Source organism: Heterocephalus glaber, unplaced genomic scaffold (genome assembly GCF_053883595.1).
Source record: "Heterocephalus glaber isolate CG9 unplaced genomic scaffold, H.glaber_assembly_v1.0 deba00000943, whole genome shotgun sequence".
In the NCBI taxonomy this organism is placed as follows: domain Eukaryota; kingdom Metazoa; phylum Chordata; class Mammalia; order Rodentia; family Bathyergidae; genus Heterocephalus; species Heterocephalus glaber.
In genome coordinates this window covers 7,281,331-7,297,887 of record NW_028258175.1, presented here as the reverse complement: position 1 = coordinate 7,297,887, position 16,557 = coordinate 7,281,331, and the positions used below count along the sequence as shown (strand labels likewise).

General features: G+C 42.9%; 1 protein-coding gene across 1 annotated transcript in view; it reads left to right on the top strand.

The window, feature by feature from the left end:
* Window positions 1-690: 690 nt before the first annotated feature.
* Window positions 691-16,557, top strand: part of Vwa3a (von Willebrand factor A domain containing 3A) — a 53,062-nt gene continuing 37,195 nt past the window's right edge. The window contains 6 exon segments of the mRNA XM_004855910.3: window positions 691-935; window positions 1,344-1,525; window positions 8,168-8,288; window positions 12,316-12,440; window positions 12,535-12,612; window positions 14,954-15,008. Of these exon segments, the coding sequence (XP_004855967.2) occupies window positions 1,506-1,525; window positions 8,168-8,288; window positions 12,316-12,440; window positions 12,535-12,612; window positions 14,954-15,008 (399 nt within the window). The 5' untranslated portion in view covers window positions 691-935; window positions 1,344-1,505.

The following is a 16,557-nucleotide window of genomic DNA, read 5'->3' as shown; positions in this document are numbered from 1 at the left end:
GTCATGTAAGCTCAGGTAAGAAAGCAGTAACAAAGTTTTCAGTGTTGGGTTTTACGTCTTATAAGATACTGAAATCCTATGTACCCAGGGAGCAGGGGAAGCGGCCCCTCGTGTCTCAGAACACGGTATCTCAAAGTTAGCCCATTCCACCCACGATTTCCATCAAGGTGGGCACAATTGGTCATTCGTGGCTTGTGATTCCCTTCTTTCTGATCACCCCCTCAACTCCCATCCTGCCTTGTTGATTTTGGTGAAATATTAAATGCCTCAGATTTTTTTTTTTTTTTTGCCTCAGATTTATATATGGCCTTCCAGCCCATGGATATTCTGCTCATAGTAGCTAGAGGTTAATAAGCAATTTCTTGGGGCCGGGGATTTAGCTCAGTGGTTCCGCCGCCTGCCTTGCGGCGCAAGGATCCGAGTTCCATCACCGGTACCAAAAAATAAAATAAGCGATTTCTCTTTTGAGGAGTTTGGTTATTTCTGACCTAGCCTATAGGAGCCACTGCTGTGGTTGACGGGTCCAGTTCTTTACCATCTAATGACTGCCACAAATTACATATCTTCTAACCTAAAACTAAAGATTCAGAAAGTGAGCACTGATTTGAGAACTACCCTGGATGGATTCTTTAAAAAAACACAAAGTCCTGATACCCTAGTCACAAGGCTGGCTGATGTTGGATATCACTTCATCTCTCCTGAGCTCTGTAAACGAAGGGGTTAGGGAGGTCGGAAACCATGGGCGGAGGATTGTTACATCATAATCACGATACGCCGTTGTTGAAGATTCGTGTTGCCACACTTCCCCACAGTTCTGAATCAATCTCCTGGATGAGAATGGAAGTTATGTTTTCTTAGCAAGTGGTGTAGAAACCACTGGAGTAGATAAACTCTCCTGAGGCTGAGGTCACTGGGCTTGCTGCTGTTTGAGCCAGGTGTGGACAGGGGCTGGAACTAGACACCCCGAAGTGTGTTCAAGAGACCCTAGGGCAGTGGTGGCGAACCCATAGCACTGTTTGTATCTTGAAGGCTCTAAAAAGTTCACCGTCACTGCCCTAGGGAGTCTAAGGAGGAAAAGGTTACCACCTTTCCTACATGTTGCAGGCTCCACTGTCTTTCTTCCCTTCTTACCACAAGAAGGCAGCAGGCACCAGGGCTCAGCTGGTCTAAACCATAGTTTAGTGCTGACCCAGAGGTTCTAAAAATAGAAAAGAGCCCCAAATTCTGCTTTCAGGCTTTTGTGAGGGTTGAGAAAATCAGACCGACAGGGAAGAGGTTGTTATTAACACACATTAGTAACTTCTTCCCTGGGGTGAACAAGGTTTTCCCTTCCCTGCCCTAAGCTGCAGTGGTGCAGTCTGTTACCTTGGAAACCAGCTAACACTTCCCTGAAGGGCAAGCTTCACTGTGGAGTTCCTTGGAAGAGCTTGAAGCAACTGCAAGTTGAAACCAGGAATAGCTGGGCCCTGGGTACCAAGACCCTTCTCCCAAAGATGGAGAAATAAATGAACAAATGCAAGTTAAGGTAAGTGTCACAGGGGTTTACGGGGAGGGGGGATGCTAAGCTCTGGATTGAGAGAGATTTGGGCTCTCAAGCATCAGCTCCCCAGTGCCAAGCATTGTACTAGGTACAGTGTAGATGAGGAAGTAATGGAGCTGGCTAGGGAGATACCATGACAACTTGATAGACGAGGAGGGGATAGCAAGGAGGACTTTCAGGGGGTTTCCACTGTGGGATCTGGGGGCAGCGGTCCGGATTCAGAAAAAAAGCTTACTGAGTTTTGGCAAGCAAAAGGTGCAAAGGGGATTCCTAGAAGAAAAACTTGAGAAAAAGGGGTGTGCAGTAGGAAGGTGTATATAAGTAGCAGTTGCCAGGGACCAGAGAAGGGTAGAGATGAGGAGAGCCCAGAAAGGAATGGATCTTGACTAAATGACAGGCTTCAGGAAGAAAATCCAATGTGATTTTCCTAGAGCACGGAGCAGCCATGGCAGGACTGTAAACACAGCAACAGGAACAGCTCTGCATGTTGGAAAAATCATTCTGGCAACATGGACTATGTATGGACAAGATTAGAGGTCATTCTACAGTTTAAAATACAAACCTTGGGGATGGCTTTTCAAGATTTAGGACAATCCTAGATCTAGATGTTAACAAACCAAGAAGCTAGCTTTCTTTTACTCAATAATCAGAGCTCCCTCTCCTACTTTGACCAAAACATCATCTGCAGTGGACAGTTTTCATGTTCTCTTTCTCTCTCTTAACCACTCCCCCAGGACAGTGTGGGCCACCTTCCCTAAACTCGGAACCTGCCCTTAGTACATTTATTCAGTGAGTGTTTTTTGAGCAGCAACTAAGTTGTAGGCACTGTTTTATGTAAGAGTTCCAGCAGTGAACATTACTAAGTCCTGCCCTCAAGAATCTCACTTCTAATGTGTTTAGGTTGGGACAAAGAGGGCAGGCAATATCTTCATAGAAGGTCAGATGTGACACATGCTGAGGAGAACACTGAAGCCGAGTGGAGGGGGTACTGTTTAGGGTTAGGTGCTCAAACACAACTCTGATCAGGTTTCCTCTGAGCAAAGGCCTAGGGGTAAGAGCTGCATCCTGTTCATCTCTCTGTCTGAAGTACCACCTCTCTCTGGCCCCTAAAATCCACTCTATAAATATTCAGGAAGGAATGATTACTTACTTACAGTGTCTTGCTGAAGTTCTTAAAGATGCAACACATTTTTATTCTGATTTATTGTGATATTCTACATTTCTATAGTATTTCTGCAATCTCAACTTCATTTGGTCCTCTTGACAATGGAGTTGAAATATGCAGAGCAGTTACTATTTTCCTTATTCCACCACAGATGAAGAAACTAATGGTTCAACGCATCAGCACACTGTGTTGTTTGGTAGTTTTGTGTAGTTCAAGCTCTCCAGTCCACACAAGTCACCCCAGAATCCAGTTGTACAGGCCTCTGGATTCTTTTTAAAAAATGACTAATCAATTTCTGAAAGAGGACACCAAGCCACTACTGGGGGAGGGTAGTGTTCACTGGGCATTTCTATTTCAACAGTTACTGCCTTAAGAGTCTCCAGGAAAGCTGATTAAAGTAAGCCAGTTTATGATTTCATAAAAGAACACAGTAAATTAATGTTTAAGCTGCGACCTCATTCAGTTTCTCACTTGCTGTGTTTGCCAGGATATTGTTTATTACAAGTAAAAACCTAAATGAGCTACCTTAAGTAGAAAGGTAGGGAATTATAAAAAACTGGGTATCAGATGGAACCCAAGAGCAGAAAATTAGTCAATTCTTATAAGTACCTGAAATAAATAATCAGAAATTCAAGAACTAAGGCAGGTTCTCAACCTCCTACTCTCCCTTCACCGCCCCTCCTCAAAATATTTGTCTGCCAATCCCTGCTTTCACTTAACTTACATCACTTTTTTTTTAAGTAGGAAGATATTTATTGATAGGGAAGCTCCTGAGGGGAGGAGGGGTCCCAAGGGTAGCCAAAGACCCTGCTTTACAGAGAAGTTTTATAGGGTGAGACCCACGAGGGTACAACGTGGGCCACAGCCATGAACGTCCAATAAGCTTACACGTACAGTAACTCAGGGAATGGTGTCCAATTGGGAAGCAAGTCACGTATCAAGCAAGGTACAAGGATTTTCAGTAAGGGTGGGGGGCAGGGATATTTCCTGGAGAGGCTGGGTTAAGACCTTGACCCCCCACCCAGGTGAACGATACCTATTTAGAATATCAATAACTGCTGTTTATCCCGGGGGAAGCACAAGGGTGTGTGGTTTCTCCTTTTTCAATTCTGGCCTTCAGTGAATCTGCCTTGGGTCACAATTTTCCTCCGTGCAGAAGGTCCAGCCCTGTATAACCAGCTGTAATATTTATAACTAACTTAGCTGTCTACAATACCAAGAGGCCCCAATAACCTTCCAGCAAACCCCCTTGGCTTAGGTTGGTCTGTCCCTCTCTGTGCATACAGCCAGGAAGTCTAAGTGATGTGGTGCTGTGGTTTGTTCCACCTTTGTCCTGGCCTTCTCCAGGACTTAGCCCTGTCTATTTCTACCTAGCTCATCTATCTATCCTATTCCCCCCTCTGAAGAACTATCCTGAACTGCCATGAGGGGACAAGGGGCAATGACCGCTCGAGCTACTTCAGGTTGTAGGGGATTGTAGTTGTGGTTGGCAGTCGGGGATACCCTTCAGAAGATCTATCTAAAGGCTCTTAATAGGCATCATGCGTTTCCATCATGAGTAGGTAGGCGTATAGCTTTTAAGTCTGGAGGAGACAAGGCCAGAAAGACAGTTAAGTATATGTGGGCCGAACAATAAGATCAATAGAAATATTACGAGTATAGCCAACAGGTGTTTCCAACAGGAAGAGCTAGTAATACCCTTCCGTAGGGAGGATAAGAAGTCCCAGGGAACTTCAGAATCCATCATCAGTTATGAGTTGTTTACAAGGTCGATCTGGTGGATCCCAGTACAAGAATTCTAGCACTTTTGTTGTGGTTCCATTTGTATGACTAGAGTATGGCAGCCTTTAGGCAAGAATATACAAAACCTTGAAGAAATTAGAGCATGTATAGTCTAAGCATGAGCACACTAGAATGGAAGGGCAGGTTATGAAGAAAGTCACTCATAGGAATTGAAATAGTGATTGTAACCTGCTGGCTCTTATAGATTCTACCATAGTTTTTTCCTAATGATCCATAACCATGGTCAGCTACTGGTATAGCTAGAAACTGCCAGAAGGGGACAGTGACTGGAGCCCCTTTTTATATCTAGCTTTATTACTATGGCATTATTTTATACCTCTTTTGGTTATTCTTTTCTGCTGGGTGTTTAAAACCAAGTTAAAGTGAGACCTGTGTCAATCAGTATGAACCTCTTGCTGTTTATCAAGGTCAATTAAGTCTCCTCAGGCAGTACTTTGGAACCATGCATAGAGCTTCTCAGCTCCTCTGTCAGTGTCAGCCATTGGGATGGGTCATGGCCTTGCTTGACCATGTTGCTTTCAGTGAAAGCATGGGAGACTTTTCCCTCTTTGTGACCCTCCTTTGGTACATGGTGCATTTTTCCTCTGGTGCCCAGCAATCTCCTTGCTCAGGCGGTTGAGTGACTTACCAAAGATGTAGGATCCTGTAGGAAAGGTTCCTTTGTGTCCTGGATCTTTGTTGACCTTGAGGGGCCAGGGCCAAAATATTGGCTGTCCTTTTAGCCCAGTTACCTTTTTAGTTTTGGTCTCCAAACTTTAGTTGTTGAACACCCAGAAGAGAAGGTCAGTGACATAAGTATTTCAGTAGGAGCAGGGAGCTTAACTATTATAATAGTTAAAACATCAAGCACTTTTGAAATATAAAGTATAACACTTCTAAAGTATAACAGTTAGAGGGCTGTTATTTCTTACCAACCATTGTTGTTTTAGTAGTTGAATCCCTGCAGAATGTTAATAGACAACAGTTATATATTGTAGAGAAACTTAAGATCAAGAGCTACACATATTAATTTACAACTTAATAAACCATACCATTTCTTTAAAATCTAATGAATACTAATTAAAATAAAATTCCAAGTTTAAATTCTCTAAATGAGAAGAGCACAGTTCTGTAAAAGTCTGTATAAAATGAACCTGAACCAGAATAGAATGTGGTGAAGAATTTCTGGAATAAGTGACATCTGAACTGAAACATCAAGAATGAAATAAGTAGTGTGCTGGGAAGGGAAAAGAATGTCTCAGAACAAAGACAGCAAGCACACGAAAGGTCATGTGGTCAAAAGAACTCTATAATGTTCCGGAATCCTTGCGGGACACAGAAGGGAAGGGCAGTGGTGAGGTTGAAAATCTTCAAAGGTTAGATGGGCAACAGCCAAGCCAGGTGGGGCCCCAAACGCCATTTTCAGGATCTTAGCCTTCTAGCAATAAAAGGAAGGCTTTTTAACAATTTTAAGCAGGAAGGCGAAGATGAGAGTATAACATTGTATTTGTTTTCTAAAGGATTACTCTGGTGAGAAGTGGAGCCCTGAGAGGTACAGGGAGCCAATTAGAGTCTACTGCAGTTGTCTGTGACAAAAATGACAAAGACTTGGAGTAGAAAAATGTCAGTAAAGATAGAAATGGAGAGATTTGAGAAAGGCAAGATTAACAAGATCGGATGATGGATTAGATAACAGAAATGAGTATCAAGAACAATTCTTGGGTTCTGACTCATGTAAGTAGAAAAATGGTACATTTTTGTTTGTTTGTTGTCCTAAGCTAGAGAAAGAAGATAGGCTTGTGGCGAATATTGTGAGTTCAGTCTTGGACATGTTGAGTTTGAGGTACTCCAAGTAGAAATATCCAATGCCAATAAATACCCGGGTTTGGAGGCAGAGGAAGAGGTCTGGGTTCTTGACACACAAGTGTATAGATGGAAGTTGAAGCCTTGGACATGGGTGAAACTGGCTAGGAAGAGAGGAGACATGAGAAAAGAACAGTCGTGCACTGTTAGCCTGAGAAATACCAAGCTATAATGCTCAGAGAAGGACGAGCCAGACAAGGAGCAGGCAGGAAAGAAAAAAGCCACCGAGAAAGAGCCCATGGAGAGCGAGGCAGGGGAATGGCCATTTGCTTTGCTTTTCTTAGATTCTTTCTCTGTGTCTGAATGTACATGGTAGCCCTGTAGCTCTTAATTTCAAATTCACAGAGAGACAGTTTCATTGATCCATCTTAGATACATGTCTACCACTGATTCAATAAGCTGTGACTTGTAGGGCTCACCCTTTTGAGTGCCGATGCAGTTCTCAGAGAAAAGAACTGACCCTCATCTCAAAATATTCCCTCCTCCTCTTCCCTCTTTTAAAAATCCCTACAAGCTGGCCAGACAGTTTTCTGTTGGTTCTTTAGATATGCCAAACTCTTTCTCACTTCAGGGTAGTCTTGGCAACTGCAGTTCCCTCTGACCACCCCAGCCTTCACCATATTTATTATTATTATTTTTTTGAAACAGAGTCTCGCTTTGTAGTGGATATTGGCCTTGAACTCACGGTGTGGCGCAGGCTGACCTCCACGGCATGGCGATCCTCCTGCCTCAGCCTCCCAAGTGTTGAGATTACAGGCATGTACCACTCTACCTGGCTCTTCACCATATTCTTAACTGGGCCTCCTTTTCATGCTTTAAGAAGGTCTGAGTTCAGAAGAGAAGAGACCTTCCCTGAATACCTTACCTATGCACAGTAGGTCTTTTCCTGATGACTTTCTACATATGGTATCATACCATACTGTACTTTTCTGCCTTCAGAGCACCTGCCACAGTTTGTAAGCGTTTTGATATCAGTCTTTCCCTCTAGAATGTCAATTCTGCAAGGACGAGGACAACATCTATCACAATCATCCGCAACTGGGGACAGTTTTGCCCCTTAGGGGACACTGGCAATAGTAAGAGACTTGGGGTTGTCGCCATGAAGTGTGGAGGGTTGCTGTAGGCATCTAACAGGTAAAGGTCAGAGATGCCACGAAACATGTTAGAATACACAGGACATCCAGCCAACAGAATTACCTACCCCCAACTGCCCCAATGTGCCAAGGCCGAGAAACCCTTGTTTTATTCGCCATGATATGCTCAGTGCCAAACACAATGCTTTATATTTAGTAGGTGGTCAGTAAATATTTGTTGTATTAAGAGTTAAGCTGAACAAATCCCTCAACACCATAGTCTCTCTGTCCTCTTGTATTCTTTTCCTCTTTGGGAAAAGAAGTGTGGAGTATTTTGATGACTACACAAACTAGTCATGTCTTTCATGGTCAAGGTATATGCTTCTGAAAAATCATTGGTCAGCATGATTCTCTGATTTTGCAAATGAAAACAGCAGCAACTACATTTTGCTTATAGGATTTGAAAGGAAATCACCTGCCTTGAAGTGAGATGAGGAAATGGTCATTGTAACATCTTACATTTACCTGAGGGCTTTCATTATCTAAATATAAAGACAGTACAATGGCTCATGATCACGGAGTCCATATTTTATCAAGGCTCTGTAGGCTCCCTCTCAGTTTCCTGCAAAAAAATAAAATGTTGCTGAAATTCTTTTAGGAACTAAGGGAAAGAAAGGAGGCACTGGCAGTGTAGACTCAATGTCCAGAGCAGTGACATTGATCAAATCACTTTATGTTTTGTAGCATGAAGAGAAACACTGACAGACATCAGAAACAACTGAACCAGAAGGATATGAATGGAGTTGGCCAAAATCCAGACAATGGATTACTGGTTACTCATGTTAACCAGATGCAGGACTTACTGGTAAAACCATAGTGCTTTCACTGAGTACTTAAAAAAATAATACACAGGGAATACAGAATGTATTAAATTCTGGGTATTTCTTTCTTCACATAGAATTCATGAATAAAAAAGGTTAATTAATCATTCATCCCTAATCTCCTGTCTTTAGAAATGAAGAATCTCTATGTTATCTATAGAAAATTTATAGCCTACTTGGCCACCTCATTAAATATTTAGGAAGATGGTAAGATTCTGACTGTGTCATTAAAGCCTGAAGTCTAAAGCATTTAATTCAAGTCTGAGTCTAAATTTTCCCTTCCTGAGATTTGTTTTTCTTTTACAATTCCCTAAAATCAAACCCTAGAAATCTGTTTCAGGTATTGCTGTTGGAATGAGAGGTTTATGACAGGAAAACCAACCTGTAGAATAACCAGCCTGTGGTTTTAGGCTGACTCTTGACATGTAACGAGCTATCCTCCCAAGAGAACTGAATTCATTCTACCATGAAAACAATTACCATCACTTGTTGCCAGGGGCAAGGCAGGCCCATAAGCATTTCTGAATCTACTCTTGAATTTAAATATGATACCTTTGAAATGATAATCAGTCAAAAACGAAACAGTTATTATGCTGGCAATTAAGCAATCAGAAAGATAATCATATCTGACTTTTCAGGAGTTTAATTAAAAAGGAAATGAGGAAAGGTCGATAGAGTTTTGAGATTCTGAAGAAATCTTTCAATGACTCCAAATGCTGCTGACATGGGTCATTATTCCATCTAATGTTATATTAAAATACATGACTCACCAGGTGTAGAAAGGACCACTCTTACATTATCAGCCACAGATGGGGCCTCCTTTTTCTCAAAAATAGAGCTCTGTGGGAAAGAAGGAAAAGAGTGCCCAAAACAAAGCTGTTTTCCCCCTCTCTGAGGAAAGCACCTGCTTTAGTATACAGACTGCAGGATCTACAGTCAAAATCTATAATGTGGTTAATTGTTCTTCAAATATGAGTAATGTAAAATCCACATACATATCTGCACAGAAATAAAAGTGTTTTGTCCTAAAACATGACAAGTTTTAAATGCAAGAAAAATGGTAGAGGGGCCGGGGGTTTAGCTCAGTGGTTCTGGCGCTTGCCTTGCAAGCACAAAGTCCCGAGTTCAATCCCCCATACCAAAAAAAAAAAGGAGAAGTGAATACTTCTATGCTGCTTCATGCTACTAACCAGGGAGATGGTAGAGACCTGAAAGATGAAAACAGTGACATCTAGTGGGGTATGATAGAGCGGTATTTGCAAGTGTGGGACACGGACTATGATTTTAGGCCTTGCTTTTCAAAAACAGGACTTTGAGCAGCGTGAATCATATCATGAGAGTCACCTTGTCAGTCTTTTTTCATTCTTTCATGGGAATAATCACAGGTTGGTGCTAATTCAGAGGGACGGTATAGTTTTAGTGTTACAACCTGACTGCAGCTTAACAGCTTAGAACAGAATCCCCACTTCATTACTAGCTGCCTGGCCTTCCCCAAAGGACTAAGTTATCTGTGTCTCCATTTCCTTGTCAATAAAATAGGGTTATAAAGATGGAAGCTACTTTGTAGAATTAAATGAGTTAAGATATGAAAAGTGTTTGACATATAGTAAGAGTATTTAAGTGTTTGCTATAATTATGAATGTGGTTTTTTATACTTTTTTAACACTTGCTGATTTCCTTTTGGCGGGGCGGGGGGCGGGGGGCAGAGCAGGTTTTAAGGCTGCAATACTATCCAGCTGGAATATAGTAGCAGAATTCTTTTATTATTTTCGCTGTATGGTGACCTGCTCTTTATGACCAAAGATGAGTGGGAAATAAGAATCATTGTGGAGAGCTGTTTCTGCGGAAACATACCTTCTACACTATAGTTTTGCAATGCTGTTTTCTGGAAAGGGGGAAGCTGCTGTGTGACAAGCTAACATGGAGACTCCTTGTGTACTACTGCATGCCTTTCTTCTTCTCTCCCTCTCTTCCTCTACCCTGTTCCTCTTTCTTTTTTTTTTTTTTTTGTACTGGAGATTGAACTCGGGTCCTTGTGCTTGCGAGGCAGGCAGTGGAACCACTGAGCTAAATCCCTGGCCCCGTGTTCCTCTTTCTATATCCTCTATGCCATGTAAAGTAACTCATCCACCTGCAGCAGTTTCCAACTATTTGCCCACCAGTCATTCACTACAGCAAAAGTCCTGACATACACAAGCCCAAAGAAAACCCACTTAGCCTTCAAGCCAGTACCCAGGTGGCATCTTTGAATCTGGACCCAGATCCCAGGGGGCTAAACAGCGCTCAGGCTCATTCCATAGCCATCAGACTTGGTGGGCAGCAAGGCATCTCTCACAGTTGGACTGATCTGGACTCCATACCTTAAAGGAGCAATAGCAACACACAGGGCCCTTCCATGCCACATAAATGGCAGTGGTTGTACAGGAAATTACTGTAGCATCTTCTCGTGTCACCTTTCCCCATTCCAGCACATGGCTGCCTCTCTGGTCTTCACTCACTCGGACCCTCCCCACCTCCACACCTCTGCCTGGAAGGTGCATTTCCTTCCTGAGCACGGGACCTGCTCCTTCTCCACCTTCAGGGCTTGGCTCCAAGAGGCTTTCTCCCACCCACTACTCCATCTAAGTGGCCTCCCCATCTCCACCCCATTGCTTTCTCTCAGCTTGCCCTACTCTGTTTTCTTTGGTACCAGGGATCGAACTCAGGTCCTTGTGTTTGCGAGGCAAGCAGCGGAACCACTGAGCTAAATCCCTGGCTCCGTTTTCTTAATAGAACGATTCCTTTCTGAAATTGCTTTTTGTTTGCTATCCATCCACCCACGCTAGAAGGTAAGCTCCAAGAAAGCAAGAACACCTCTTATCTTATTCACACAGTAGCCCTAGCACCAGAACAGGGCTAGGACAGTCATTCATAGTAATGACTCAGAAATACCCACCGGAAAAAGGAAGGAAGAAATGTGATTGAGACAAAGCAGACCCAGGGTCTCAAATCAAGGCTCTCTACCTTCCAACTTCCAGAAAGCCTCTCCAACGTAGAGTTTGAGTTTTGTGTGAATGATCTCAGCTCCACCACCAAGAGCATCCCTGCACATCCTGAGTTTAGTACTGTGTAAGTGACACAGATGTCACCAGGTACAAGCTGAGAGCCACCATCCATTCCATGGCCAGAGTCCTGTGATAGCTGGGAAATTCTTGCTCTTAATATTCACCCACTGCTCCTAGTACTGACGTCTGGAATGGACAGAATAACTCCATTCCTTCTTCTGCCAGTTAGTCAACAAATATTTGTTGAAGACCCCTTGGTTTATAGGAAGCAGAAGTCATCTGAAAAGATACAAAGAAAACAATTGTGGAAATGAACAAAGACTATCCAAGTGAGAGCAAACTCGTCATTTATTCAGAGCTTGCTCTAGCCCGGAGTTAGTGACCATCACTTGTGTTTGGCAGAGACTTAGAGACAAGCAGTGGAGTGGGAACATGAAACAGGAGTAAGATTTTGGGTATGCCTTGACCGGAGGTGTTTGGAGGAGGCTCATGAGAAGCAGGCATCTTATGTGATCAGTTTGGAGGATGTATTTGGCTTTCTCCAGTTGGTCCAGAGTTTGGAGACAAAAAAAAAAAAAATAGGGAAACTAACAGTCACTTGACCAAATCCTAATTATTCTGGGCCAATTGCTACTGTCATATTGTGTCATACTATCCTATTGAGTTCTACCGTCATACTGTGATATTGTGTGGCCATGGTATGTTTGTGTATTCAGTCACAAGGCAGGGCAAGGTGAGTAACCACTGAGTTGTCTGGCCACACACTGGAGGTGAGGAGTGGGTGGCCTTTGTAAGGCAACTGATCTAGAGCACAGGCCTCCACATGCAAATATTTCCTCAGCGAGCAGAACTGCCTTTAGGTGGGATCTGTCTGAGTTGCAACTTCAGGTACCCAGCAGAGGGACCCAAGGGCATCCTTGAACTCCTCCCCACCATTTTTGGTCTGATTCTGGCTTCTCTCTCACAGAAGCTGCAGGGAAGTGAGATTCAGTCTCCAGCATTGGAAGACTGTGAAGATTGGCTTTCCACTCACAATTTAAAGTTCCAGAAACTCACTTTGGCTGACCTGATAAGTCAGGGCACAGCTGTGCTGTAAGTCTGAAACCATTCCTTTCTTTCCCCAAGGCTGCAGTGGCACAGCTAGGCCCTGGGCCTGAGACCCCTTTATAAGGCTTTGCTTTTTCAGGGAGGAGAGCAGCAGTGTCACACAGGAACTGCATTTCTCCACTCAGACCATCTGCCATTTCGAATCAAAGCTTTCCGAGTAAGTACATTTCCGATGTCCTCCCACACCGAGAGCACAAGAATTGCCTAATTTCCCAGCTGAAAGCAACTGTGCTCAAACATGAGGGGTGGGACCTTAGGTAGGTCTCCCCATCTCTAGCCCTGGTTTGCCCTTTTCTCAGATTAGAAGGTCGGACAAGATGAGTGCCTTTCAGCTTTTTAGAATCCATGGTTCAGCCAGGCTTGGTGGCACACACGTGTACTCACAGCTCTCTGGGAGGCCAAGGCAGGAGGATCACAAGTTCAAGCCTGGCCTGAGAAATTTAGTGACTTAGTGAGAGCCTGTCTCAAAATAGAAAAATTAAACGGGGGGTGGTACTGGGGTGTACCTCAGTGGGAAGGCTTGGATTCAGTCCCCAGTACTGAAAAAAAAAATCATAATCCCTCTGGTTGAACACCTAAAACTTCACAGCTGCATTTGATGGTTAAGAGTGGCTACTTTCAACACCACACTGTTTAGGTCCATACCTTTGCAAATGTATGTCAAAAATATGCATGTGGGCCGGGGGATTCAGCTCAGCGGCACCCTGCCTGGCTCACAAGAGCAAGGTCCTGAGTTCAATCCCCAGTTCCGCAAAAAAAACCCAAATATATATATATGCGTGCATCCCTACTCCTAAGCTGATTTTGATAGCACAAGTATATGTACAAACACACACATACATAAGCATATCTCTGGATCATCAGTAGACAGGATGGTTTTTATAATTACATTCCTGCTATGGCAATCTATGATTCATAATTACTATTTGCCTGAGGTTTCTGGAAAGGTTATGATAATAATTAATAGCTAATATTTATTAACATGTCAGAAATTCTGCTAAGGACTGCATGCATATCTTATTTAATCCTTATAACAACCCAAACCATTGTATTACTCTCCAGCTAGTTAACCCAAATTCAATTGCTAAATAATTATTCACAGACTGACTGACCAATTTATTTATTTATTATTAGGAATTGAACCCAGGACTTCACACTGATCTACATCCCCAGCCCTTTTTGAGATTTTGAGACAGGTTCTTCCTAAGTCACGCAGGCTGGGTTCAAACTGGTGATTCTCCTATTTTAGACTCCCAGAGTTCTGAGATTAGGTGTGCACCCTTACACCCAGCTCAATTTGCTAAATTTACCAAAATACTTTAGCTGTAAATTTTATATTTAACCATAAATTTTATAATAATTTTTACTATGTTGAAAGGTTAAACATGCTTTAAAGAATTCTGCAATATTTTAGTTGTTTGGCTTTAATCATGAATCCAGCATTTTAAGGAATATGCAAGTCTATTCAGCTAGTTGGTCATTTGACAGGCTGATTTTGAGACTTGGCTTTCAGTAAATTGACTTTTGACAAATTGACTTGGATAGAGTCTTGTTACTATCTTTTGGTTGAAGATGAAATGCTGGGACTCGGAGAGGTTAGTACACTTGCTGAAGGTGCAAAGCTAATACATGGCAGAAGTGGATCTTGAACACAACCATGTCCCATTATGAAGTGCATCTTCTTAGCTCTATATTCATGCTCATACATCCCTTATACTCTACCCATCACTCCGAGCCTCATGATTTTACATCTATAGGCCTTTGTTGCTCTTCTCTAGGCCCCCAAATCCTGTCAGCCCTCAGAAAGGACAGGTCAGTTAAATTCCAGTGACTGGGGGGCTGGGGATTTAGCTCAGTAGTTTTGCCAATTGCACAAGCACAAGGACCCGAGTTCGATCCCCAGTACAAAAAAAAGAAAATTCCAGTGACTGGGACCTTACCTTGAGCACTCATCATGTTCTGGTGTCCCACCCATTCATTGGAATGGTTTGTTTGCACTGCAATAAGGGTAGTTCAAGATGTTATCTGGCTATTTTTCAGACATTAATATTTTTATTTATCAATCCAGCCAGAAACTACTGCTGAACAGTCTCTGCATGTCTTTGTGCTCAGTCTCCAGGAGACAAGGGACAGTTTCACCTGAGCAGACAGATTTAAGCAAATGCACGAGGGTCCTCTTACCCTCCTCCTGCGCATGCGCTCCCCAGCCTGCCATACCTGCCCTCACTTTGCAACTCACCCTGGCCCCGCCAAACCCTGGTCATCGATGACAATCAGCACATCACCAGCAGAGCAGCATCTGCACTCAGTCCCCTTCACAGTGTCCTTGGCACTTTATCTGGTGTCCTAACTCATATCTGGACAGTGGTTAGTTTTCTATGTAGATTTTGCCTTATATTTTCCGAAAACCTTAGATAATATTGAAAAAATCCCATCCACCCTTCCGTGTGTGTGAGTCTCTGCTACTTAGTGATGAAGTCTTTCTGGTGTCTTGACAGAGTTATTGAACTCTATCAACAGAGAATTCAGTGGCTCACAGAAAACAGCAAGAAGGTAACAGGCATGGATTTTGTTCTTCGCCCCTTTCACTCATTCTGTCTGTAATGATTAGAACCCTTCCTGTTGTGACCCAGGTGTGGTGGTGCAGACCTGTAATCCTAGCTACTTAAGAGGCCAAGGCAGAAGAATAGGAAGTTCGAGGCCACCCTGGGCAATTTATTGACTTAGTGAGACCCTGTCTCACAATTTTTTAAAAAAGGGTACTTAGTGGTAGAGTGCCCCGGGTTCAATCCCCAGCACCATGCTCAAAGCAAAGCAAAGCAAAACCAAAAGAAACAAACCAACAAAAAAAAACCCCTTTGGCCTGCTCTTAACCTACATAAATAAAGCATTCTCTTTCTGCCTTCTCTTAGCAAGTGATTTTTGCCTCCAGTTTCATTGAGGGAACAGAAACAATCTGAAGAGAACTTTTTTTTTTTGGTACCAGGGATTGAACTGGGGTCCTTGTGCTTGTGCAGCAGGCGGCAAAACCACTGGGCTAAATCCCTGGCCCGTGAACTTATTTTTAAAAATGTTTTGGGCAGAGGATTTAGCTCAGTGGTTCCGATGCCTGCCTCCAAAGGGCAAGGACCCGAGTTCGATCCCTGGTACAAAAAAAAAAAAAAAAGGGGGCCGAGGATTTAGCTCAGTGGTTCCACCGTCTCCCTCGCAAGCAGAAGGTCCCAAGTTCAATCCCTGGTACCAAAAAAAAAATCTTTCTTCAAAGACTGTACTGTATATTCTAGTCCTTTCGCTTTGGTTTCTCACACCAGAGAAACAATGTGGTATCTAAACACGTGTATCTGATTTATTTCACTTGAGAGTATGGTCTCAAGGTGCATCCATTTAGCTAGAAATGTCTGAAGTACAAAATGAACAACAGATATCGGGGAACTAGGAAGTAAATGTTCACTTGCTAAGAGAAGGCAGAAAGAGAATGGCTGGAAATGTGAGAGAAATGTAAAATAGTTATTTCTGAGTATAGAAACATGAATTGAAGAGAAAATTAGGCATGCAATACAGTAGGATAAAAGGCCAAGAACATTGAGTGCTACCCCTAGAGAACTATTGATTTTACATGAATAAAGTTCCAATACACAAGCGATTCTAATGAGATAAACACATACCAAAGCCAACAGCAGGGACATGTGGATAGGATCACTGTTAAAAATATCATTAAAAACTCACAGAAATACCACGGCAGCTGTTATACTTAATAGAGCTACCTTTGGTAGAGTAGGCAAAACATAAACAAGGATACAGAGAAACTAAATGAGATAAACTGATGTAATTAGATATTACACTTCACATCTTACAAGGGATGTTTTCTACAGTCTCCAGGGTTTCTGTAATAGGCATGCATTACTTTATGAAAGTGAGCCAAAATTACTAAGGAAAAAGAACTTTTCAAGAATAGGCTGCTGTGACCTGGAATAGAAACACCCAGAGCAGGAGTCAGGGCACTGAGTTTTGCTTTTTCCTTTATAAAACGGGGCTTCCGCCTTTTCCTGTTGAGGTGGGGGACTGGCCACACCTGCATCGCGCAGAGCTGCTCTGCGGGGCC